A 26,830-nucleotide genomic window follows, 5' to 3' on the forward strand; every position below is an offset into this window, starting at 1 on the left:
ACAATTAGCAGCATCCTCTTTGTGCCAGAAAGCAATAGGGTTTTATATGATACGTCTTAATTTTGAGTAACTGGTAATACCACTTTGGTTGGACAGAGGCTAGTTGTCTTCATTTGTTTATGCTAATCATGCCAAGGTATCACAATTAATTTAACAATGATATATTGATCATTAATTCATTAGTGCGACACATAACACCAAACCAAGGACACTTTATGTTAATAAGTGAGTGTCCTCTGACTGAAGCCTTTGAGAATATGTGTCCTTTGCTGCATCCTCTAACATCTTTTATCAATTGATGGCAGTGCTGTACCAAAGCATAGCACTTCACACTATTAGTCATTGTTGTATTATTAACACAGCAACACCAAAACTGTATGTTGCAGAACTAATTATCAATTTAAATTTCAGTTGTGTAGTTTGGGGAATATTTATTCATATGTTGGAAATCAGTGATTGATCTCTCCAAGGCCACAACCATAACATGCAAATTCTTAAAACTGGAGCAATGCATTATCAAAGTCAGACAAGCAAGCAAACAGAACAGAACACTGCATGTTTTAACGGCTGTCTGGTAGTCGTAGTGCTGTTTGGTTTGCATCTCACATTCTGCTCGTAAAGCTCAAGTTGAAGTGAACAGTGTTGGTCATGTGGAAGAGAAAGTAGACACAAATATCCATGGCCCTAAGGGGAATACTCTGCTTTACTATGCAAAGAACATGACAATGTCAAACATATTAATGTCATTATTAGATGCAGTGATGGTAAATGAGGAATAACAACAACAACAGTAGCATAAATCTAATGAAGAGTTTTTCAGGTTGATGAAATGCAGGGAGGAGGAATAATTTGGCGTGCAATATTCAGACAGTGCCTGTCCCTTCCTTTTGAAGATGCTTTCTAATGAGGCATACTTGCGTGGAATTGTAAAAAGATGGCATTGAATATGTTCCATTTTTCAACTAAAGCAGAACAAATTGAAACACAATATGGAGGAGAGGTTTGGCAAGGAAGACAGAGGAGGAGAAAAAGACAAACAGGTACATACTTTTTAACGAGCTCTGCTTTTGCCAGCGGTGAAATTGAGATTAGCCGTTTGATCACCCCAAAGCATTTATTTCTCCTTCTTTATGGTTGATATTGTAACTGATAAACCAAGCTTAATGAGATGCTTATCCAGTCCTGATTTAAAACACTTTCTGTGTTTACATCAACTACTTTATGACACCACATACATTGAAGAGAGACCCAGAGACAAAACTGATTAGCATAAAGCATAAACTGTATTTCAATAATTGTACCCCTGCAAAATAAAGAGTGATTGTTATACAGGTACCATGGATTTCTAAGAGAAAATAGCAGCAAGTGGAAGCTTTTATGTAAAGCAAATTTATGGAAATATTTTCGGAGGGAACATAATGTCTTTGCAGTAAAAACAGTGCAGAGGTACATATATTCAACCTCACCAGTACCTGCTGAGTCCATAGCCAGTAAACAACTTGAGTGGAGCAGCTTTAGGTTAAGTGCCTCGGTCAAAGGCAGCTCACCAGAGTGTGCTATATACATCTACAATCCCGACTCTCACAGCAAGTGTCTGTATGTCTGCAGTGAAAACAGTGATTTGTTAGGTTTCACAAACTTTTCACCTTAGTCATTGCCAGATGTTTATTTTCAAATACAATTTGTTGACACTTCAGATTTAAAGATTCTTATGCATAACTGGCCTCCCTTTCCACCACTCAGAAAATCAACCAATTAAGAAATCAGTCCGTCCATCCACCCATCCATCATCCATCCATCCATCCATCCATCCATCCATCATCCATCCATCCATCCATCCATCCATCCAACCAAACACTCAATTTGTACATCCATCCATACACCCACCAGCCAATCAGTCAAATCATCCATAGACCCATCTGCCAACCAACCGACCAACCAACCAACCACCCAACCAACTGCTTAATCAATTTGTACATCCATTCATACGCCCACCAATAGTGTTGGGACAATGAAGCTCCGTAAACCATTTGCTTTATTTGCGGAGCCCAAGAGATGACGCTCTTTGTTTAACAAGGGATGAAAAAACACTCAATTACCATTGCTGAAACCTTTTTTTTAAGCCAAGACCACCATCTAGTGGGGTCAAAAATAAAGCAAATGCTTCACGAAGCTTTGCTGTCCCAACACTACGCACCAGCCAATCAGCAGATCCATCCAAACACCCATCTGCCTACAAACCAACCAACAAACCAACCAACCAATCCATCATCCACCAACAAACCAATCACTCATTAATCCGTCCATTCATCATCCCATCTTTCAATCCATTCTACCTTCCTTCCGTTACTCCTTTGATTTTTTTAAATGTGAGGTGTGGCCAAATTCCAACCCCCTTTACCTTATTTTGAAGGTGATCTTTAATATATTTAATTTCAATGTTAATGTCTCTCTACAAGGGGGATTTTTCTTGTCTTATGGCAATAGTAAAAGCCTCTCTGGAGGTGCTTGGAACTCAGTGTCTTGCTCAAGGACACATAGTATTTCTTGTAGTAAAAAGGGTGATTGTACTCAGAGTCCAGGATAAAAGAAACATGACGTTAACCTCTTAGAACTATGACACAGCTGCTATTTGAATTTATAAAATCTCAACAATATATGCTTCCCACGGCCTACTGTTATCTGTCTAGCATTTGGCCTTGAAAGTGCCATTATAGGGGCAACTGGCTTGCTTCAGTTACTCACTGCAGAAGCCTCTGTCCTCTTGAGTATATTGTCACCAATGCATTAACATTTTAACTTATTCAAAGTGAGCCTTTGTCAGGGTGGACATAAAACATAATCTATTCATCCTGTGACAATATACATGCATTATTACATCCCGAGGGTTTTCCTGTCCTTCCATTGTACTGTGTGGAGAGGAAATGTCATTACCATAATGCCAGGGTCTACCCCATTATGTAAGAAGAATACATCTCTCTTCTGCCTCTCTTTTGCTGCTTATTATCGCCCTCCTACATAACACCACGTCTGTGTGAATAGCCTTTAAAATCGGCGTCTCTGGAGCAACATTGCAGATCTATCGAGTGAAGGACAAGACGGAGATGTGATCATACAGATATGCTTTGTCCGACAGTGAAAATTGAAGTCCTATTCACTTCTACTTCAGCCACCATGGAAACAGCAGAGAAAGTAATTCAAATCCAGAGGCGAAATACTGCAACTGCGGTGCTGTTGAGCGCTGATTACATATCTTTCTTAAGAAAGTGTCTTGACCTCGCAATCTTTTGATGAGAATACAGTTGTAGCTAAAGGGGCTTTGAGTGTTAAAGTGCGTCAATGTCTTATTAAGCTGTCAAAAGTCTATGCCAAGCAGAAACTACTTCAGCGGAATGCTGAAACCATTGTGGATGCATTTAAACCTAAAGCTTCTCTAATGGCCACCAGCTACTGGCTTCATAAAAGCCCTGTATTGGATTCAGAAAAAATCCTTGAATGTCTCTGTTTCAGATACAGAGACAAACTTTCCTACAAGATTTCTACTGTGTTTTGGCAGGAAAAAAAGATATAAAGGTTTAAAGAGGTGGTAACCAAGGCTGGGACCATGTGCATTTCATTGACGTCTGAGCCCATCACTCTCGCACATTGTGGAACCACCTAGGTAACTTGCATGTTGCAAAAATGTGGCTTTTTCCTGACAAGAAAGTGTGTTTGTTTTACAGTTTATGAGTTAACAAAATGAGAGTCAGGCAAAGAAAAACAAACAACTTTAATATTCTGAATAAAGACTTCCAAGTTAGCCAATATAATATAGTTTCGTGTACAAAGATTTTTCTTGAAACACGGGTCGGTGTCTTGAAACTAACAGGGCAGAAAAACATCAAGAAAAGAACCCACTGGTAGACATTTTAAAACAGATTTATAGAAATTGTTTAGACTAATTGCATTGCATTTGTACAGGAAGATACTCGTGCTCCTGTGAGACTTGTTAGCTCAGAGTGTTGTGAGAACGATCAGTGAACCAGGTGTGGAAGCAAGGTGTCGGCAGCAATCTGAAGTGGGAAATGTCAGTTTGAGTACAAGTGTCTGTACTTGCTTTTACAACGTGTACTTTATTGAATTTCCTCTTTAGCACTGCTTCAGTTTGCACCAGGTGTAGGATTGTCAACGGCAGAGAGTGGAAGCGGCAATGTAATAAAGATCTGCCAAAGCTGCGCCTGAGCCATTTGCATAATAATAACTAAACAAATCACATGCAGCATAAATGGATTTGCAACTCACGTCACAAAGTATGAAAGTCTGTTTCTTCAAGCTCTTGGAAGCTTCGGGGAGTGTGAAGACAGTAAAAGCAGTTTGGGAGAGATGGAGAGTTCATCCACATTCATTTTTCATAATCTATATCATCATCAGCACAGTTGGTGCTATAATCACCGTTCTCATCTTACTCATTATCGATGTTTTCAGTCAACAACACATATCCTTAACTATTAATCAATCAATGTTTGATCACCGTTATCAGACATAGCACCTCAAATGAGCCATTTATTAAATATGTTATACAACTTTTTTTATTTTTTTAAAATAACTCTTAATTTAGACCAAAGTGAAGATGGATGGGTCGAACAAATGGTGGACTTTCACCAAGGAGAACATTTGGAGAACATTTGTGTCCCATGTGAAAACAAAGGTAACAAATTACTTTTTTACGTTACTTACATTTTTTGCATTACTTAAGTGGCACATGGTTTGTAAATTCCTTTTTTTTTTTTTTTTACATAACTTACTCTATTTATGTAACTTCTGTATCACCCGTGGCTCACGTCACCCTCGTAATTACTTCACTTCAGGCATTTACATACACTTTTGTACTGTTTAAACTATCTTTTATAACGCCTAACCAGGAAGTTTTTTGCCCTAAACCAAGGTCAGTGCTTTTGTAGCCTAAATTCACAGAAATTGCAGTCTTTTTTACAGCCATGAATCGTACATGTATGTATAAGTGCTTTTACTTAAAATGTATTCCAATACTTTAAATTCACATTGTTCACTTTTGTTTTCACATGGGACACAGACTCATCTGTTCTCCTGGGTGAAAGTCCTGGATGTCTTTGATCCAGCCACCCTACGTGCAACTTTTGTGCTTTATACTCCACTTCAGCATTGTTCATAATTACCATGGCCAATAGAGGGCTCCACTAACACCAAATGTAAACATGGGGGAGGGATTGGCGTATCTAATGCATGCATCATTTTGCATTGCATATAATTTGAAGGAGTAAAGTCGTGTTATTTGTATGCAGATTGAAGAGGTTGGGTTGAGTTGCATACTAACGTCAGGAAAACCAAATTCCGGACCACATGCCTGCTGGAACTAGCCTGGCTAATGCCAGACTATATCACAAATGAGATATAGTCTGGAGACCACCAATTCATTTTTCCGTAGAGGAGGCGTGGTTTACGATCGTCCAGAGCCGTTTATTGGGTGCTACGAATGTCTATCATAAGCGTCCGTACGTAGCTCTTAGCCAATAGTATCAACCATACCGGATGATGCTAGGCGATCAATGGCGAGACGACCACAGCGACAGGGGTCTCCCTAAACCCCATTAGCTTAGTCACTAACGGGGCTAGTTGGTAGATTAGGCTTTTGCCAAATCCTGTTGGAAGCAAGGCTAAAATAATAGGGAATGTAAAGCCAAACATTGTTCTTTTTTTAAAATAAACTTTCGCTCTAAACTACCCAGAATATTGTCTACAGCTAGATCGAAAGAGAGCTTCGTGTCTGCTGCTGCTGCTGCTGCAGCCATGTTGGGTCCGAAAGCAAACTACAAGCTTCCATCTGTCCAATGGTAAGCGTCATCGACTTGCCGTCCCTCTCGGTTCTGTTATTAGATACCAAAAGCAGGGATAAGAATCGGCCATGGACACCATGCCGCCTTGCAAGGCAGCATGGGTATACCCAGGCAATGCTGGAACATGTTCGATTGTGTAGATTTTTGTTGATAAGCTGGTACCGGTGATTTTTATGTCCAAAGTGCTGCTACAGTGCCATTACAGTCACTCCACTACAGCTTTATGCTAATGTGAAGGAAACCTGGAATCTTGCAGATATTGTTAATTTCTCCCCATTTTCAGATCTATCCTGTATGTTCAATTGTGTAGATTTTGATTTTGAAGCTGTACTAGGTGATCTTCTTATTCAGAAAGTGCACCTGCACTTCCATTACAATCAATCAACTCCTACATACAGTACAGCTACATACTACTGTTAGGGAAAACTGTAATCTCGCTGTTAAATATCTGCAATTTTGGATCCTATTCATGCTGGAACATGTTTCATTGTGTAGTACGTGAGCATAATAGATTATGTAATAGCATAATAGAGTCTATTCTGTCATTTAAGTTGGAGATCTTGCTGCTTAATTATAGTCACTTGTTGTGTAGTCAACTGAAAGTTATTTGTAAGCCAATATGGTAACAACTAATGTCATGTCATGGTGCAGATATAACTCCTAACGCCTTAATATATAAGCCCTTCACACAACCCTATAAAGCCTCACCTTGACTCCCAGACTTTGTTTCCTTTTTATTCATTTCCCTCCCATGTCCTTTTCTATCCCCTCTATTTTTCTGCTCAGTGTCAGTGCTCTCTCAATAAATGATGGGCTAGGTAGCTTGAGTGCTGCAATAGAGCAGTGTGTTTTAGCTTTTTTCTCCCACTGACCTGTCTTACATTACAATTTACTTTGGCATTACTCTGAGCTTTGGCCATTTTCCCACCCTCCCTCCCTTCTCCTGGCTCCTGCTTCTCTTTCATCAAAAAGCCAGCCTCCTCCAGCCAGAGGTGGAGCTCAGATAGAGACAGTGTTGCTTTGACGGAGTGTGTTTGTGTCTCATGCCTGTCTTATGTTTGTACAGCTTCTGTTCCAACCTATCTGCAGACTCAACGTATCAAATAGCTCCTCTGAATGAAATAAAACAGACAATAAATAAAATTGAAGAAAAATACAGGATAATACAAATTAATGATGAAATTATAGCCCCCTTTGTTGGATAGTTAATGGACCAAAACAAGCCGAAATTTTATAGTGAATCAATCATAATCAAAATTCAATTATCAAGCGAAAACTGCTCAACAAACAGATTTTGTTAGAGTGCTGGCACTTCTGAAGGAATTTTTGTCTCAGTTAAAATGAGGATGATATCCTATGAAATTAGAAGAACCATAAGAATCCGAAATAGGGCTATATTTTGCGAGGGAAAAATTGACATGGCCTTTTTTAAATGGTCCCTGACCTCTGACTTCAAGATATCTGAATGAAAATTGGATATATAGGTACCCATGAGCCTATCTCCTTTGAAGATATGCCCGATTTATGCTAATATCATGCAGTATGGGGGTTTTATGCTGCATTTTTTTCTCATGCAGTTTAATGTGTTGTCTTTGCCCATACTAAAGGTTTTTTTAAATTATTATTTCTGCATACTTGGGTCCCTAAACAGTCTTGGAATTGCATAAATTGGGTTTGACTCAATGAGCCCAATTTTAGTTCCTATGAATTGTATTAATTATAGTAATTAAGACATATAGACAGCTTTTAACTTGACATGTTGTGACCTCTAGGATAATCACAGCATCATGAAAGTGTACAACCACAAACTAGAGACCTAGGGCATTAAGAAGATTGATAGCATTTTAAAAAAATGTGGTTTCTGAGCAATTTCTTGTTATCCAAAAGCCTAGAAAATATAATTCTTGCAGAAATTTCTGAAAAGTTTTTGATATTATATCACAGCATTGATTTTTATTCGGTGTTCCTCAAGATATTGGTGTGTTAATGTGGTATTTTGGATGGACCTTTTTCTATTAATTATCCAGTGAATAGTTGCCTGAACAAAACACCCTGCTTTTTATAGATGTATGACTATAGCAACTTGTCACACAGTGATGAGCTGCATCTCAAATCAATCTTCATGTTCCAAGCTTTCAGATGATCTATACCACTTGTCTGTGATAATTGGTAAAGAATGTTTCTTTCTTGTGGGCATATGCAATTACATTTCACATATAGCAATTAGCAATTATTATTACCAGTACATTTTATGTGTGACTGTCTGATTGATTAGCTGGCTGTTTGTTAAGTTCACAAGGAGAACAATTTAGCTGATAACAACAAAGCAGTTCTCTTCTGTATGTAAGGATAAGCAAACTAACAAATCTTGTACACACATAGATTTTCAGTAAATTCGCCTGCATGCAGACAAAAGGACGGATTCTTTCTACCCTGTATTTTCATACTGTAATGATCTCTCCAGGCAGAAAGGCCAAAGAAGCTTTGTTTTCAATAACTGCCAGGGAAAATGTAGAAGGCCACTTTTCTGTCAGAAGAATAGACGGGGAAAAAACAGTCAAAACCAACGGCAACTGGTTTCCCTCAGCACGTCAATATAGGGCGTTTGCAAAATGCGACTCGAGTTTAAATGGCATATGTTGCAAGGTGGATAAACAGAACAAACAGTGGACTTTTACCAAGGAGAACAGGGTTTGTGTCCCGTGTGAATACAGAAGTAAATTACTTTTTATGTAACTTCCATTGTTGATGTATTTTCCATGACTCGTGGTTTGTGAATCGCTTCTTTTTTTTTTTTTTTTTTAACAATTTGTATTGGTGAGAAGCATGAATACACAATCACAGTGCTTGATATGCAGTTCACCGTTTTTTTTCCCACATTTTTTGTACCCCCATCCCCCACCACTAGAACTAATCCTCAGGATTACTGAAAAACAACAAAAAACTGAAAAAAACTGAAAAAAAAAATTAATAGGCAAGAAACACTAGAGCAAATTAGAGAGAAAAATAAAAAATACATAAATATGTAATTGAAAAAAATAAAAAAAGATATCACTCACGAGGAAGAACAGTTAAATCATTAAAGTATGAGACAAAAGGTTGCCATTTCACAACAAAAAAACGCTCACTAGATCCTCTTAGTGTAAACTTCATCTTTTCTAGTTACAAAAATGACATCATGTCTTTCAGCCAGGCTGAGAATGCAGTGAGAGTGGGTGATTTCCAAAATAAAAGTATCCTTCTGCTGGCAAAAAGCGTTGCAAAAGCAACTTCATTATAGGTACAAGGGAGGGGCTCTTCAGGTGTTCCAAAAATGAAACGGGCACGGATGAATCACTTTAAAAAAAAACAACATAATTTACTTTTCTACATAACTTTCGTGGCTCACAGTTTATGAATCACAGTTTTTTACGTAACTTCTGTGGCTCATGTCACCTTACTACCACCCCACTACTTCACTTCGGCATTTACAGACATTTATTTACTATTCAACTGTCTTTTAAAATGCCTAACCAGGTTTTTGCCCTAAACCTAGGTCGTGTGGCCTAAATTCAGAGAAACTGCAGCCTTTTTTATAACTGCGAACCATACGTGTGTGTATAATGACGTGTGTGCTATGTTTAGAACGCTCCGCTGTACAGATGAGCTGCGAAACGCTCATTGTGTCATTAAGATTGGACATCTTGTTGAAACCAAAATAAAGATTACTACATGGACAAAATATTCTCTTTATGTACAAACGAGGGTTTCTGAGAAAAGGATAATCAATAAAGAATTGAGAAATTGTGAAAAGTGAAGAAAAGTGTTCCGCCACTTACAATTTTCAAACTAACATACAAGGATAATAAAAATAAATTTACCGCACTGAGTCATGTGTACGGAAGCCCTGAACCGCAAGTGAAGAAATTTTTTTTTGAGATGTTATCTTGTTATTTCGAGATCATATCTCGTTATTTCAAGATAATATCTCATTATTTCGAGATAATACACATATGTAAAAAAAAAAATAAGAATTAAAAAAAAAATCTTCAAAATTTTTTTTTTTCTTCAGATATTATCTCATTATTTCGAGATAATATCTCGTAATTACGAGATAACATCTCGTTATTTCGAGATAATATCTCGTTATTTCGAGATAACACACCTATGTAAAAAAAATTTTTTTTTTTTTTACATAGATCTCGAAATAACAAGATAACATCTCAAAAAAAATTTTCTTCACTTGCGGTTCAGGGCTTCCGTATGGGTGTATTTAAGGGAGAGCGTAAGGTTTTCTCCCTCATCTGTCATAAATCCTTGGAGCGATATTGCCTGCACTCACCTGGCAGGGGCCCGAGTGGTAATAATGACCCCTGATGAATGGGATATTGTCATGGGTGCATTTGTTTATTTTCCACACTCACAGGTCCCCTCCTCCATCATCTTAGAAAGATAGGTTGAAAGAGAAAAGCACGTCATCCACCATTGTACAATAACTCTCAAAGAAGTATAGCGAAGGCCATCATGAAAGAAGAGACAGAAGAGAACAATGAACCCATTGACAGACATGTAGCAAAGGAAAACCCACCTTAAAATAGATATAATTAAAAGTTATTTCCACAGAAGACAGATTGGAACGAATAATAAACTAACTGCCAGGACACTGTGGCAGCTGTGGATTTTACTGTAGAATAGAGGTACATTGTCTGACTCGCAGCTGGATTTAGATGTAACATCTTAAACAGCCGCGAGCTCGCAGTCAGTCACCGATTCAGCTTTTAAAGACGAACTCTGAAAAGTGACCCCTGAATTCATCAATTCAAAGGGAAAGGAAAGGAGGGGGGAGATAAAGAAAGACAAGATGAGGATATTGTGAGCGCCGAGAGCGAGGGTGGAAAAAGGAAAGGGCAGGGAGATGAACACAAATATGAGGAAAATGGAGAGTAAAAGATAGTGACTGAGCAAAGTGAGAAAAACTGAAGTGCAGTGAAAAGGAAAGAGCGCAGCCAAGGCAAAGCGAAAGGACACTCAATACGGAGTGACATTTCATAGAGGGAGAAAGGAAGCATGAAAGTGTGTAATGATGCCTGTCTGTTTCACTACACAATCTTTCACAAAGTGTCACCAGCAAGCACTTGCACATATTCGGAGCTCTGAAGGACTCACATACCCACTGATTGCACCTGGGTCAATGAAACGATGCCGTGCCGGAAAACTGTTGCATGTTTTATATTCTGTTTTTATTTTAGAAAAGATGAACCCAGGCACTTCCCTTTCCTCTAATGTAGATATACATCCCTGTTGGAAAATTATGGCTTAGTTGTATAATTTTATTGCAGGCAACACTATGCTGTAAATGATTATATAGCAGCAAAGAGACTGTAGATACGCTGTAAAGCATGCCATCGAGGTTTATTAACTGACTGTGCAGCAGTCTAGACAAAACAATGAATTGATGGAGGTGAACAAATCAAATAATGATGCTGTCTTGATTATTAGATAAACAAAACCTGTATAATGTGATTTCTGGTAATGGTATTATTTTTATGTTAGTTGGGAACATTATGGGCACCAAAAGCAAATATCTGCTCTTCCTGCAGATGATTAGATTCCATTGAAAGTGGTATACTGTTGCTACACGGTAAAACTTTTCACTGTTAATTTACAGTAATTAACTGGCAGCAGCTTCACCTTCATAAACTGTATATACTGTTATATTTTCATTTTTTCTTACTACATTTGCATTTATATTTGCAGTATACAGTACCAGTTATATGTTTGGACACACCTTCCAAATCAGTGTTTTTTCTTTATTTTTTATTATTTTCAACATTTTAGATCAATACTGAAGACATCAAAACTATGAAAGAACACATATGGAATTGTGTAGTTAAAAAAGTGTTAAACAAACCAGAATATGTTGTATTTTTTTAGATTATTTTGCTTTGATGACAGCTTTGGTGGTCACCTGGAATTGTTTATCAGTTAACAGGTGCGCCTCGTTAAGAGTTAATTAGTGGCTTCTTAATGTGTTTGAGAACATCAAAGCAAAAGGTGCTACTTTGAAGAATCTAAACAAACCAGAAAATGTTTAATATTTTAAGGCTTTTCTTGTTTACGACATAATTCCATATGTGTTCTTTCATAGTTTTGATGTCTTTATGAACCTATAATGTAGAAAATATAATGAAAATGAATAAAAAACATTTAATTAGAAGGTGTGCCCAAACTTTCAACTGGCACTGTGTGACTGTTTCCTTGTTCATTGACAACACAATACTGTTTTGTCATTAAATTATTTTATATTAAAATTACACTGTAAAACCTTTCAGTGTAAATTTACCGTAACTAACTGGCAGCAGCTTACCTTTCAAAGTACTGTTGTTTTTTTGTCTTGTTTTTACAGCTTTTTACTGTATTTTAGAAATACAGTGTGTTTGAAACTACAGTCATGAAAAAAATGATTAGACCACCCTTGTTTCTCTAATTTTCTGTTATTTTTTTAATGCCTGGTACAACTAAAGGTACATTTGTTCGGAGAAATATAATGATAACAACAAAAATAGCTCGTAAGAGTTTAATATAAGAGCTGATATCTAGCCATTTTCCATGCTTTTCTTGATAATAAGCAAAATCATTATCAAGAAAACCATGGAAAATGGCTAGATATCAGCTCTTAAATTAAACTCCTATCAGCTATTTTTGTTGTTATCATTATATTTCTCCAAACAAATGTACATTTAGTTGTACTAGGCATTAAAATGAACAAGAAAGTGGAGAAAAAATGGTAAATAATTTTTTTTACATGACTGTAAATAGAAATTATATCCTTGAAAATGAATATATATCTAATTAAAAGTCATCAGGCACCAGCAGCAATATTTGCGAGAACATTATTTAAGGTTAAAAAGATTAGGTTAGTTTTTTGCTGCATGCAGAAACAAAAACGAGCCGATCTCAAATAAACAGTAAGTTAAACCTTCGTTCCTTTCTCTGCACCTTGTTCTTTTGTTGTCATACAATATAATGAAATGGAATGGTAATTAGTGCATGAGCAACACACTCAAACTCCATGCACGAGTCATAAAGCTTCACTTCCCCATGTCCAAACATTCTTTGTCATAAGCGAACAAGTACTTGAACACTGTCGAGTCGCTGCGAGTGCATTTTACCTCACTGTAATTGTTACATTTTCACTCATTGTTTCTAATTACTCTGTTGACGGATTAGTCTCCCTCACTTAGCTGCCAACAATGAGAGTGAAACTAGGAAAACGTATCACACCACCTGTGGTTACAATGGAACCGAGAGAGCGAGCATGCTCCTGTTTGGGATACGTGTCACTACAGTATCAAATAATTGCAGGTCTGGTTGCCTTCAGTCTTTCCTCCTTGCAGGATTCCAAACATCTGTAGCATTTTCTTTCAGATACACAAATCCAAAACACAAAGACACAACATAATTACACAACTTATGATTTAGCATCAGCAATTAACGCAAGCAAGCAGCGCCAACATTTATCCTCTGCACCAATCGTCTTGTTGTGGCGTCTTTGCCTCTGTAATTAGCAATCACACAATCCCTGCATCTTCCTGCTGGCTGCCATTGTCCCGGCCCTGCCTATAACACACGCGCCGCCGCCGCCGAACAGCCAGTCATTTGCACAGCCGAAAGCACGGGCACGTGTTTGCATGTGTTCTTGTGTTTTCCTCATCAGCAATCATTCAATCTTAGTCAATTAGAGCCAGCGTGAGAGCGAAAGCAACACAAGCAAGAGAGAGCGGAGAGAGCAGGGACTCGAGAGGGAGCCAGAGATTGTTAATAGAGCATTTAATGAAAGTTAATGGTCGGCTTTGTGTTCGCCAGGGATTCAGCAAGAAGGAGCTGATTATTGTTTAGAGATGGGACCGGGCATTCACGGCCAATTCTCATGATCAAACTTCTCTTAATGACGGATATAAATAAAGTATATGGCAGTATTGGTAGATATGGAGAAAGACTGCGACGCCATCACTCCACTTGGGAGCCAATTACAGGCAAGGATGAAATACAGGTCTTGTCTTGAGTTGACAAGGTGTACTCACCGAGTAGAATGAACAGTGTAATGCCGCTATTGGATTTAAATATCATCTCCGAAAATAAAAATCCAAAACTCCATTATTTTTCCACAGAAGCACTTTAACAATATTTGGATGTTCTGATGGGTGTTATGGGTCTCGCACGAATGGAATTCATTCCCCTTGCAGATAACTCAAATATAATGAAAATAGTGAAATTGGAGCTATGAGGTTTTTCTTGTCTGGTAGTTTTTCTGACCAAATAATATCTGTACCACAGCCACGGGACTTTCACATTGCAACTATATAACTATATCAGCAAGTACACCTGACTTATACATCTTCAGTTCGTGCTACCAATCAAAGACCAAGGTTTGAGTGGCTGTGGATCAGCTAAACTGATTTAAAATGATCATCATAGAGATATATACTTCACTTTAAACCCTCAGAAAACCTTTGTCCAGTGCAAATATTAAATCAGTGTGTTCTTCCAGATTGTGCTGTCGCAGGCTCTCTAGGGCCCCATATCATAGCGTCCCAACTTCTCCCATCAGCCCCTGAGAGGTCATTATGGTAACCATAGAGATATGGAGGTGGTGGTCTCTGGCGATGTCTGGGAGGCTGTAATTGGTCCCGTCTTGTCGAGCGCTCTGAGCTCTTCAGCAGCACAGGCATTCATCACTGCTGGGACAGCAGAGCCAGAGCAGGACACAGTTTCTGTCTGGGAGGAAAATGGTTACTCATCGTTCTAACCCGACCACTCCAGAGCAAGTCCTAAAAGTGGAAGCCAGAGAAATTGAGATCAAGTGGTATAAACGGGAAAAAATACACCTTTACTGCACATTCACATATCAGAGTTTGAATCAGATTGAATAAGTATGACTTGCAAACGCACCAATTCAATGTAAAAAACTGGTTTAATGACTTGACATTAAAAAAAAATGTTCCAGCAAGTGCAAGATTACAGGTTTCTCTGACGTTAGTATGTAGCAGTTGAATGACTGTAATGGCACTGCAGGTGCACTTTCTGAATAAAAAATTAACCGAGAACAGAATCAAAATCAAAATCAATATCTACACAATAGAACATGCTCCAACAGGAAATATATCAGAAAATGGGGAGAAATTAACAATATCTACAAGATTCAAGATATCATTGACATTAGTATAAAGCTGTATGTAGCAGTGGAGTGACTGTAATGGCACTGTAGCAGCACTTTCGGAAATAAAAATCACCAGTACCAGCGTCTTAACCAACATCTATATAATCGCACATGTTCCAGCAGGTATGTGGTCTGAAATTTGGTTTTCCTGATGTTAGTATGTAACTCAGCCCAGCCTCTTCAATCTGAATACTAATAACACAACTTTAGTCCTTCAAATTACATGCAGTGCAAATAAAATTATGCATGCATGTGATACGCCAATCCTTCCCTTATGTTTACGTTTGATGTTATGAAGTGCTGAGAATGGAGAAGTCTGTGTCCCATGTGGTAACAAAAGAAAACTATGTAATTCGAAGTAACAGCACTTAAATTACGGGGGGAAAAAATGTGATGCAAGGAACACATGGTCCTTGTAAGTCAGCAAGATCTCCAACTTAAACGACAGAATAGCTCATTTTTCAATACCACCCATAACGACACACATATGAGCGTTTCCCGACTCACGAAGACGCAAAGCGTTCTAAAAAATAGCAAATGCCTCATTATACACACTTGTATGGTTCGCAATGTAAAAAAGGCTGCAGCTTTGGTGAATTTAGGCTACAAAACGACTGACCTAGGTTTAGGGCAAAAACTTCCTGGTTAGGTGTTATAAAAGACAGTTTAAACAGTAAATAAATGTACGTAAATGCTGTAAGTGAAGTAGTTATGAGAGTGACATGAACCACGGAAGTTACGTAAAAAAAAGAAAAAAAGAAAAACTTTAAAAAAGTAATTTTCTTTTGTTTTCACAACAGACATGTAACCCACTCTCTTGGGTGAAAGTCTGCCATTTATTCTTTAAACTGTCTTTTAAAACACCTAACCAGGAAATGTTTTGCCCTAAACCTAGATCAGTGGTTTTGTAGCCTAAATCCTATAAAACTGCAGCCTTTTTTTTTTTTTGCTCCTGTCTGTATCCTACGCTTGCAAAATTTGATTTGCCATGTGCATTACATGTAATTTGAAAGTGTAAAGTCATGTTATTTGTAGGCGGATAGAGACCGGGTTGATGTATCTACATGTAGCAGTGGAACAACTGTAATGGTATTGTCTGCCCTAAAAAATCACCAATAAAAGATTCAAAACCAAAACCCCACAAAAACACAATCGATCATGTTCCAGGAATAGCATTAGAAATTGGTAATAAATGAACAATATCTGCAAGTTTCCCTGAAATTAGAATGTTGCTATATGTAGCAGTGTAATGTCATTTAAACACTGCGGTAACACACCGGGTCCATAAATAGAAACCCACCGGAACTGACACCAATTTAAGGTGGGAGTAGAAAACAGTTCAGAACTGTCATAAACCCAATATACATATATATATATATATATATATATATATACACATAAACATGTATAAAACAGGTCCCTACTTATTATGTGTTAATTTACAGTATAAATAGAAAATACATCATAAAAATGTTCATTGGATCATTCAGTTATCACAGTTTCTGCCATGCTAAATTGACTGCTAGCAGGTTTTTTTATGTTATGAGGCGGGATTCGGATATAAACATCCCTAGAGACACTGCAGCAACGTCACATTTAAAAACAAGGTGAGTAAGCTGTAATATATGCTGCGGAACAAACTGTTCATAGCCCAGATGAACAAGGGAGTCAAAACTTTACCCAAAGAAATCTGTAATTCAAATGAAAGTATTCAACTCCAAACTGAACACAATGCGAGCCCAGTTCTCTGAGTGGGTGAGTGTGTATGCGTGCTGCATATTTATTCATCTTCTGTAGTCCTTACACTTCCCTTTCTCTGAAGGAAAACAAAACTTGCATGACTAATTTTTACAGTACATCTGGCACAGCCCTCACTCTTCTCCTGCCTACCCCAGTAATGCAGTCAGTCAGTGGAATCTTAAACATGCAGTGGACTTCTGCAGGAAATGCGCAGTTTGTTCTTTGGAGATTAACTCCATAGCGATAATTTCATATTTGCTAAATGGTTCTTTACAGGCGCGATTTCAGGACATCACTCAGCCGGACAGCTAATGAATTCGTTGTATTGATTGTAATGCCCGGGAGCCCCAGCTGGGAAATATGAAGTGTCAAGTACTCATTAATTCCAGAGAGAAGTTGGCAAACATCATTGACTCATTCCATTACACAAAGTCCACACATAATTGACCTCGTGGCTCATTGCTTCTCAGAGTGCTAAAGTTGAAAGTGCTGCTTTTCGGCTGTGGAAAAAGTTCCGCCGGTCCTATCTTTGTTGCAGAATCTCTCCCCCCTGTGTGAGAAGGTTTTGCTGGATGTTCATTTTATGCCTACTTAAAGATAAAGTAGGAGTTTTGAGGATGTGAAATGCCTTAAGCATGAAAAACTCTGTTTATTCCTATGCACCTACATCAAAGGCCTCTTTGTGTTTTTCATAATTTCACTTGGCATTTTCTTCACAACTCTACAGAACAGAGGAACCGAGAGAAGAAAAGAGAGAGAAAGAGGGAGAAAATAATTTGGCTTAAGAGTGGATGGATATTTCCTTTTATGTTGTAATGTAAAGAGACCTTAATTGTGCTTGAGCGCTGAGATATCCCTAAACTCTGCTTTATCATCTGGTGGAGGATTCGCAAATTGTGCTTCCTTCATGAAAAAGTGCTGCTGCGTATATTCTGATCTCCCAGAACAGTACGTGGACAGGCTTATAGGATAAATCTTCCCAAGCATCAAATGTAAAGTAGCAAATGTCATTTCGGATGCGTCAGGCTTAATGCTGCGCAATCTATTCATGTCGGCTGTGTTTAAATCATAAGATCATCAAAACATGTCTTAAGTGCCTCTGCAATGACAAACTTTTTGTCGGAGGACGTCCCTCAGGAGCATACCTCCCAGAACGCACTACTCCTCTTTAAAATGTCAGTTCTCTGTCTCTTTGTGACTGTAATGCTGACTGTCATCTACCTGCACAAACACCTTCACAGGGGATCAGTAACAAACATCTCTCTGAAAGGCACAATGTGTGATTCACAGCGGGGAAGCCGCACAAACCGATGCTTCGGTAACAAGTCGATGTCTATATTCATAAACTTGATGGTGCTTATTTTTCTGCTGTTCTTTTGGACCTAGCAGGAGATGAAAAACAGACAATGTGAAAAAAATAAATAAATGTGATGTCTAATGCATACTGCGTTGCTATAGCTATGAGTGTTAGCTGACTAGTATTATTTCCCATTGAAATGCAGTGGAGTAGAATAAAGCAGCACCTTCATGCACCTTCAGATTATATTTAAGTATTTCTGACTGTGTGGCAGCTCAAACGCACTGGGCAATGGTCTACATTGCTAGTTTGGGTGCCATCTCAGCATGGCATTATCCTTGTATTGAATATGGGAACCGATGGCACTCTTTGTTTAACTCTTTGAAAACACACTCAATTACCATTGCGGAAGCTTTTTTTCTCAAGAGGGAAACTCAAGACCGCCAACTAGTGGGGTCAAAAATAAAGCAAATGCTTCACTAAGCATATTATATCTGGTATGGTAGGGTGCACCTGATTTTAATATTACTAGATTATTGAACAGAAGTTTTCAGTGGTTATCAGCCCATAAGCATGGGCAAGTAGGGGCCTCCTCCACCTGCTGGTAGGCCAGTAGGTCATTATCAGCCTATTGAATTGGCAGCTAAATGTGTAAAACGTGTTGATTAGCTTGTACTGGCTCGGGTAATTATGAGATACTTCAAAGTGTAAATGATGTTAGACTGGAGTTAGGCAACCTGTGGCTCCAGGGCCACATGTGGCTCTTTGGCTACTCTAGTGGCTCCCTTTTGCTTTGACCAATAAATCATATGGAAATAAAATCATTTGTCATGGTTGTAAGCGAAGTGAAGTGATTCTTACATTCCCCAATTGTAAAAAATATGTAGACAGAAATAAGAGATAACATTTCAGTCAACTTAAATCATAGCTTATGCACATCTTGGTCTTCATCCTATCCTCTAAATTTTTGCCAAATCTAGATATTGCAATAGATATAAAGTCCAAAGAAATCGCAAATTGCTTTCATTATAAGGCTCAAAGATGCAGCTCCAGATGGATTTTTCTTTTCTTTTCTGGCCAAATATGGCTCTTTTGATGGAAGAGGTTGCTGACCCCTGCTATAGACCAAGGACTTTCACCCAGGAGACAAGGGTTTGTGTCCAATGTGGTACAAAAGTGCACAATGTTATTACACCCATCCACCAGGTTTTTATGTCACCACTAAACTTTATTTTATAACCAGGAAGTTTAAAAATGTTTTTTATAGTCTCATCGTAAAGAAACTGCTGCCTTTTAACTGAACATAATCAGTTTGTTTTCAGGGATCGGCCATTGATAATGACCTTCTCAACCTGCTAGCAGGTGGAGCAGGTTCCTCCTCGCCCATATTCATGGGCTCATTACCACCGATAACGCCCATTCAGTTGCCTGGTTCATTTAAAATTGGGTGTATAGTGACATCCCTAATTCCCAGGAGCCCAATCTACACACAAATAAATACAGAGAGGCTGAGCAAAGATACTATATTGAGCAAATGAGTCAAAGGCAGTGTTGTGTGCTGTGCACAGTATCAGGAAGATATGTGGCGATGTAATTATGTCACTATGATCTCAGCTTTGTTCCCTTGTCGATCTGTAAATTGAAAATCATGTTATTTTCATGCTAATTAATATTTAAAACAACCGTGTTTATGGGAGAATGTGCCACATAATCAAAAGGCACATTATCACATCTTACAGTGTTTACCCAGTGGTGCAGCAGTCTGTAAATGAAGAACATGTTTTACTGCAATGTGGCTTTATCAGAACCTGCTTGTGTGACAGTTTTAAGTTGCAGGCAGAGTGGAGGTTCATAACTTGACTTTTTCCCACTGTGGAATGGTTGTTTTTCTCTTTTGATGTTGGGGCAGAGCAGATGCTTAATCTGGGAAAGTGCAAACAGGTTTGCCTCATTATGTCCTCTTAGCAGCGAGGGCTGGGCCCTGTTAATTTGTAAAAAGGTAGGTAAGATACTTCAACAGGAATTACTTTTTTCTCTCTCTTTTTTTTTTTTTTTTTACATTTAGTCTGCTCATTGATGCGTATGGGTGCCAATAGATAACTTCAACCTTCAGAATCTTCGTGTGGCATGATTACATACAAGTCAATGCAAAGGCATGAAAAGATGCAAATTTGCATCGCAAAGGCTTATCAGCATTGACATTCTTGCTTAGAATCGCAATGATCAATCCAAACTCTGCTCGGAAATCAAGCGTTTTAAAAGTTGTTGCTTGTCGTCCTGACCTGACAAAACAGGAATTCAGACTTCATACTCATCTGTATAATGATGTCGTCACTTTGGCATCCATCGGATCTTTTCATTGCTGTAAAATCACAGCGAAACCTGTTTGCTTTTTGTTAAGCAGTAGTAGTGGCAGTCATCCAGACACAGTTTGAGAGGGTGGTGAATAATTAGTGGCAGTAAGAAAGATTGTTGGTGTCAACACTGGTGCATCTCGCATGAGTAACATGATAAAATCCTGTGGTGTTTGGTGTGAACACAGCATTACATTCATGTTTTTTTTAAGTATTTTATATGTTTTTATGCCTGGTCTATCTAGAGCTCACCCTATACTTGCCTGGGCAGGTGGAACAGTCCAGTTAGGTGAGACGGAGATGGTAAAAAGTAGTGTTGGGACAACGAAGCTTCATGAAGCATTGGCTTTATTTACGGAGCCCAAGAGATTTTGCTCTTTGTTTAACAAAGGGCTGAAAACACACTCAATTACCATTGCTGAAGCTTTTTTTTTTTTAAAGCCAAGACTGCCAGTGGTGACTAGTGGGGTCAAAACATAAAGCAAATGCTTCAAGAAGCTTCGTTGTCCCAACACTAGTAAAAAGACATTCACTGAAGTAGTGGGGAAGAGGAGGTGGCTGCTTGCTGTGTGGCTGCAGCTTCCATTAGTTTTGTGTTGTTTTTGTATGTTAAGTTAAAAAATACCACTATTTCTGACCATTGACTAACATCTTCAATAGCCCTTTTAAGCGTTTTTGTGTGTTAAGGCAATGCATCTTATCTATATATGGGGTCATAAAACAATACACCCACAATCAAAAAGTGTTTTGTTTTTTTGTTTTTTTAAATAGATTTAAGTCTTGAGATTTTATTGTGGCTCATTTTAGCATGAAAACATTTTAAGATTAGACTGCACTGAGTGATAAAAAATGCAGCTGTAAATTTTTGTCCAGCAATGGTTAAAATATTTATTGACTGAACAACCTTGTGATTTACTGTCTTCACCTGCTTGCATCAGCAGCAGCATCTACAAAAGGATGAATTATACCGTGCAGTGATGCGAGGTGGAATATATTAAGAAATAAAAAGACACTGTAGAATCTTTAAGCCCCTTTTCTGCTTTCTTTCCCTGGCATATTAATTTTTATTTGTTTTGATGTTGAATCATTACCTTCCTATTGACTTGTTTTATTATCTCCCTAACACTGATATGCATATTAATGCTGAAGTCTCAGTTTAAAGAAGGTGAGTCCCATCGGAATATGTATCCGAATTCACAGATGGTGTGTGTACGTGTGTGTTTTGCAGGGGAGCTGTACATCGGTGGCGTGACGAAGAACATGTACAGCAATCTGCCCAAGCTGATTGCATCCCGGGACGGGTACCAGGGCTGCCTGGCCTCTGTGGACCTGAACGGGAGACTCCCTAACCTGATCGCAGATGCCCTCCACAGGGTGGGTCAGGTGGAAGCAGGCTGCGATGGTGAGTTGTGGAATCAGATGATTCACCATGCGAAAAGTAGCATGACTTTGTTTTTTTTCATTATATTTACTAATGACACCCATGTGGAAAAGTAATTATCTCTCCTGTGAATCAACAGGGGAAATCAAATAGCATTGATTTCAAGTGTTGGTGTGATCAGCCGCTGTGTAATCCCGTGTTCCCACTATTAGTGACAATTTCTCACAGAGAATGCCAACTTTTTGACAGTTTTTCATCAAGCGTACCTCCGGTTGAAAAGAAGACAGATAATTATAAAGGCAGTTGCTGGAATCTGTTTTATGTACAATTTAATTAATCTGTCATTTAGAGGCGGAGATAAAAACAACATCTAGTATTTGATTGCTAAATGATTCCGACATGATAAAAATATATATTTTTAGAGTTAAAACATTCTTTACAAGTGATTTTAACAAAGGTCGTGCGGTACAAAAGGACTTTTTAACACACCGCCTTGGCTCTCGGCTTTAAATAGCCACTCTGTTTTTATTTACACCTGTAAATTCATGTCGTGATTACACACTAGACTGCTGCTTGAACACAGCTTTCAGTAAAGACACACCAGTGCTGTAATTTGGTGCATTTTTCCGTGCGGTTTTTCCCTGATTTACACCAGTAACCCCGCCCAAAGTCTCCCAGCTCTGGGCAGTCTTTACAATCTAAGCCCCTGTCCTCTGTATATCCTCTCTATTGGCCCATAAAACCTGCATGAGGGAGGTATCTCTCTCCTCTAATGTTATTGTCAGTGTGGCTAATCTCAGCCACACCCCACCCTCGTCGGCTTTAACCTCATCAATCTTGCATTTGTTGTGTTTTTTTTATTTTTTTTTACTTCCGCACTTCGCCACCGTGTCTCTGGCTCCATGGCTGGCTCCTCTGTCGGGTAGTTAATCCTGAGTATAACAGTGGATTTTGGCTATAGCGTTCCCCCACCCTTTACCCCCCCTCAACCCCCTCACCCTCCGCCACCGCGTCTCAATGGCGTTCTGAGTGACGGAGAGCACAGACTTGATTTCCCTGAGGGCCGCGCTGGCCGACTCGATGCAGCACTGATCCAGCTTCTTTTTTTTTTCCCTCGATCCCTAACGCTGCTACTTCTGCCAGCCCGCCTTATTACCTGCCTACAGTTATACAGCACAATTACTTCGCTCCAAACACTGTTTAAAACTGCATTACGCTATCATATTGACTCCCCCAGGCACCTAGAATGGATACTAATATTAGTTAATGATTGGAGGTGCCAGTGTGCTGAGCAGCTGTAATTGACCAGTTTTGGAAAGTACCTTTTTGACAAATAATAGTATACATAGACCCGAGGCTGTGGCAAATCCATGTATTCCCTTGTTGATATTAAAGGAATGAATCAAAAACACTTTAGACTACTGATCTAATCAACTATTACCCCCCATGATTGATCAGAAAAGCCAAACACGGACATCAGTTCACTTAACTTCTAATCTGTGATTTCCTAAAGCGCCAGCAAAAGTAATGAAGAGGACTTTTCTCTGGGTATGGATCGCTGCCAGAGTACTGACCCACTCAGTTCGGAGGTCATTGTTAGCTTGTGGACCGGGGGATGCACAGTGGTCAGAGGTGGCTGTTTGTCCAGTCTCGGTAGACCTGAGGCCAAACAAAGGGCAGAACAGTGAGCTTGTTTTTGTAACTCTCTACTGACTCAGCGGATCACAACAACAAAGACAAGAGTGGGAAAAGGGAAGGAGACTGAGACACAGAGACTTGAAGTGCAGGTACACACAGTGTTACTGACTCACTGGAGCTCAAGAGTGGTAGAATAAGGAAACAAGGCCAGGAAATCTGGAAAAATAGTCAATATTGTTAGTATTGAGGAGTAATAAACTACATGTCAGGAAACCAGTAGTTTAACTGCCATTTACAGCAGCTGGTGTATGCCGATTTAAGTAGTTAAATTACTTTTTTCAACCAGTCGTTTTGGGCTATGCCCCCATAAGGCGAATTTTCAAATTTCCCCGCAAATTCAAATTCTCAGGGGTCAGAGCAGGGTTTAGGGCAAAAAACTCCCAGGTTAGGCGTCTTAAAATACAGTTTAAAAAGTAAATAAAATTACGTAAATACTGGAAGTGAAACAGTTAAAAGGGTGAAGTGACTACCGCAAGTAGTTACGGTAGGTACGCTCACAAAAACGCAAGCCACAAAAGTTGCGTAACAAGCGATCATTGCGGAAGAAACAGAAGTTTCGTTAAAAATAGTTTACTTTTGGGACACTAACTCCGCTCTCCTGGGTGAAAGTCCAGCCGCGGCTCCTTCAAGCCATCTGCAGTGGCTCCCTGTGGCTGTAACCATAACATTTATACGAAATAAAATCTTTATAAAAATATTTGTTGACATTTTTATTTAACATTGGTGTAGACCCAAATCAATTTGTATTCTTTGATTGTAGGAAAAAAAAGTGCAGCTTATATACGGCATTAAAACATTTTACTTACTTTTTGGTCCACTTAAATGTACATCATAGCCTACAAAAGTCTACGGCCCACCACCTTAACCTCTAAATTTTGCCAACTTCAAATCTGGTTTTAAGTTTCCCTAGCTAGGCTAGCTTTCGATTCAAAATCTCCTGAGATATTTGTTGAGTGTCAAGCCTCTCATTTGCACTTTTGTTCTCACTGCTTTCTGACAAAATCATATTGATAAATGCTCATTATGACATATTAGTAAAGCTGGTAGGCTAGTTTAGACTTAGTAGGCTGTTTTGTCGTCATTGTAAGGCTTGAAATAAGGTTTGCGACTCCATTCTGACATTTTTTCCCCTTCTTTTGGCCAACAGTGGCTCTTTTGCTCATAAAGGTTGCCGACCCCTGGGTTAGGGGGAGATAGCAGGTCAACAGTAAATGCCATTAACACCATCTGGAAGCTGTAAATTGGTTATTTAATGAATAACTGGTTACTTTCCTAAAACAGCATATTGCATATTTGTAGTACTAAAAACAGCAGAAGCAAGATTCTTGAAAGATAAAACACAAACTCCTTTAACAAACCAGAGCAAGGGTAAATTAACCTCCATTTAAATTATTTCATTAGAGCTTGAATTGATCTGCAGTTGAGCACTCTGGCTTACGCCACGCTGTTACATGCGAGCAGATGTTTCAGTTGTAACCCAGCTGTTAGTTGTAAGGTAGATACAGGTGACAGCAGTGAGGGAGAGATGTGTGTGTGTTCACTTTGGGTTTTTTCAGCAACGTTCGGGCTTATCGGCTCCCTTTATTGTGCACGATTTCCCAGAACATTTGGAACAAACACAGCAGATGGAGTTTTATGCTCCGACAAACCCATGGCCCCTAATAACAGGATCTCAGGTAGAGTTTAGCCGATCAATAGTTGAAGGAAGACTGAAGAAGGGCTTTCATGACTTGGTTATTAATTATGACAATATGCTAAATTAGCTCCTCAAGGGACCCTTTTATTAGCAAGTAATTAATGGAGCAATCAGTGTGGTTAGGAACTACTAATGGAACACGTTGATAGAAAAGAAGGGATAATGAATTTAAGGGGGCATTTTTGGATAGGAAAGTAAAAGCTCTCAAAGATCGGTGACTTTTTTATTTTTTATTATTTATTTTTGGAGGGGTTTGGGGGGGGTCGTTTTTAATTGGGCCATTTGTAAATGGCACAGTGAGATGTCTGTTTATCTATGCGGAAACAAATTAGTCTGGCACTGAACCATGGTTCTTTGGAAATGTTTGTATTTAATTGAGATTTTAATGAGAATCCCCACCACCGCAACCATCAACACGACAGCCACCATATTTATTTTTAGACCGATTCTCTGGCCGAAGACTCTATCTGCATCTTAATCTTATATCTACCATTGAGCTTTGTTCCCATCTCATTTTGAAAACAAATAATTTGGAATCAGGTTTTGTTGGGAGGGAAACTAATGAAGATCTTGTCTACTTTCATTTCCAGCAGTCACATTACTTTCTAATAATACACAGGCAAGCAAACACATGGTCAATTGTTTTTCTATATCATGTCAGTTAATGTGACAATCAGGCGGCAACCTCCGGGTCTGAGCAGTGAGGCAAACCAGGAAGTGCCATAATTGAATGGCGGCTGCAAAAGCATTTTGGTCCATTCATTTCAATACAAAATGAGAAACCTTCTCACTTGATTTATTACCTCAGAATTTTTTTTTAGGACAACACTAAAGTCTCAATTGCTAGTAAAAAATATTTTTCAAGACAATTTGATGTTAACCATGTAAATAATGGCCCCATTTAGAAGAAAATAGAAGATAAAGAATTGTATGATTTGGAGCGTGGCTATCTTTGATTGACAGGTCACTAATAAGGCGAGCCGTCATCAGAAGAAAAGCAGAACAATGCGTATCCACAGCAACGTGTCAATAAAGTTATATATATGTTTTCTGTGTATATATATACAGTGTAACGCCAAACTTGTTGCCTCAAACGGGCAGTCCACAAACCAATGAGTGATGTCATGGTGACTACGTCCATTATTTATACAGTCTATGGTCAGTGGTAAAATTATGAGTTTTCAAAGCAGCCTTTCTGAATAAGTGGCTGGAATTCCACAGAGAAATTACAACGGCAGAGTTTCTAATTGACAATTTAAATGTCTTTAGCCATTCATGACAGTGGGGGGGCGACAACTGGAGATGGCATCCATAAAACACACACACAGATATAATGGAGATGCTAAATAGGAACTGACTCAACCACCACCACTAATTTCCAATGCAAATGCAGCCCTAGTCTGGCAATTACGCCACGTTTCAACCTTGAATTAATGTCAAATTGAATCTGAATACATTTCTAAGCAACATAAAGCACTTTAAGACTGTGGACGAGCAGCTACTGTATTTGGTTGCAGTCATGGAGTCTATCAACACAGAAAACATGAGGTTTTATGTTAGGTTTTCATGCCAGTAAACAATGCTTGAGCGAAGTAGTCATTCTGAGTTCAAGG

At 38.7% G+C, this 26,830-nt stretch overlaps 1 protein-coding gene across 1 annotated transcript in view; it reads left to right on the top strand.

The window, feature by feature from the left end:
• The window catches only part of nrxn2b (neurexin 2b), a 948,314-nt gene that overhangs the window by 525,717 nt on the left and 395,767 nt on the right, over nucleotides 1–26,830 (top strand). The window contains exon 16 of the mRNA XM_059355183.1: nucleotides 21,671–21,844. Within this exon, the coding sequence (XP_059211166.1) occupies nucleotides 21,671–21,844 (174 nt within the window). The remainder of the gene's footprint in view (nucleotides 1–21,670; nucleotides 21,845–26,830) is intronic.

Source organism: Centropristis striata, chromosome 17 (assembly GCF_030273125.1).
Source record: "Centropristis striata isolate RG_2023a ecotype Rhode Island chromosome 17, C.striata_1.0, whole genome shotgun sequence".
Taxonomy (NCBI): domain Eukaryota; kingdom Metazoa; phylum Chordata; class Actinopteri; order Perciformes; family Serranidae; genus Centropristis; species Centropristis striata.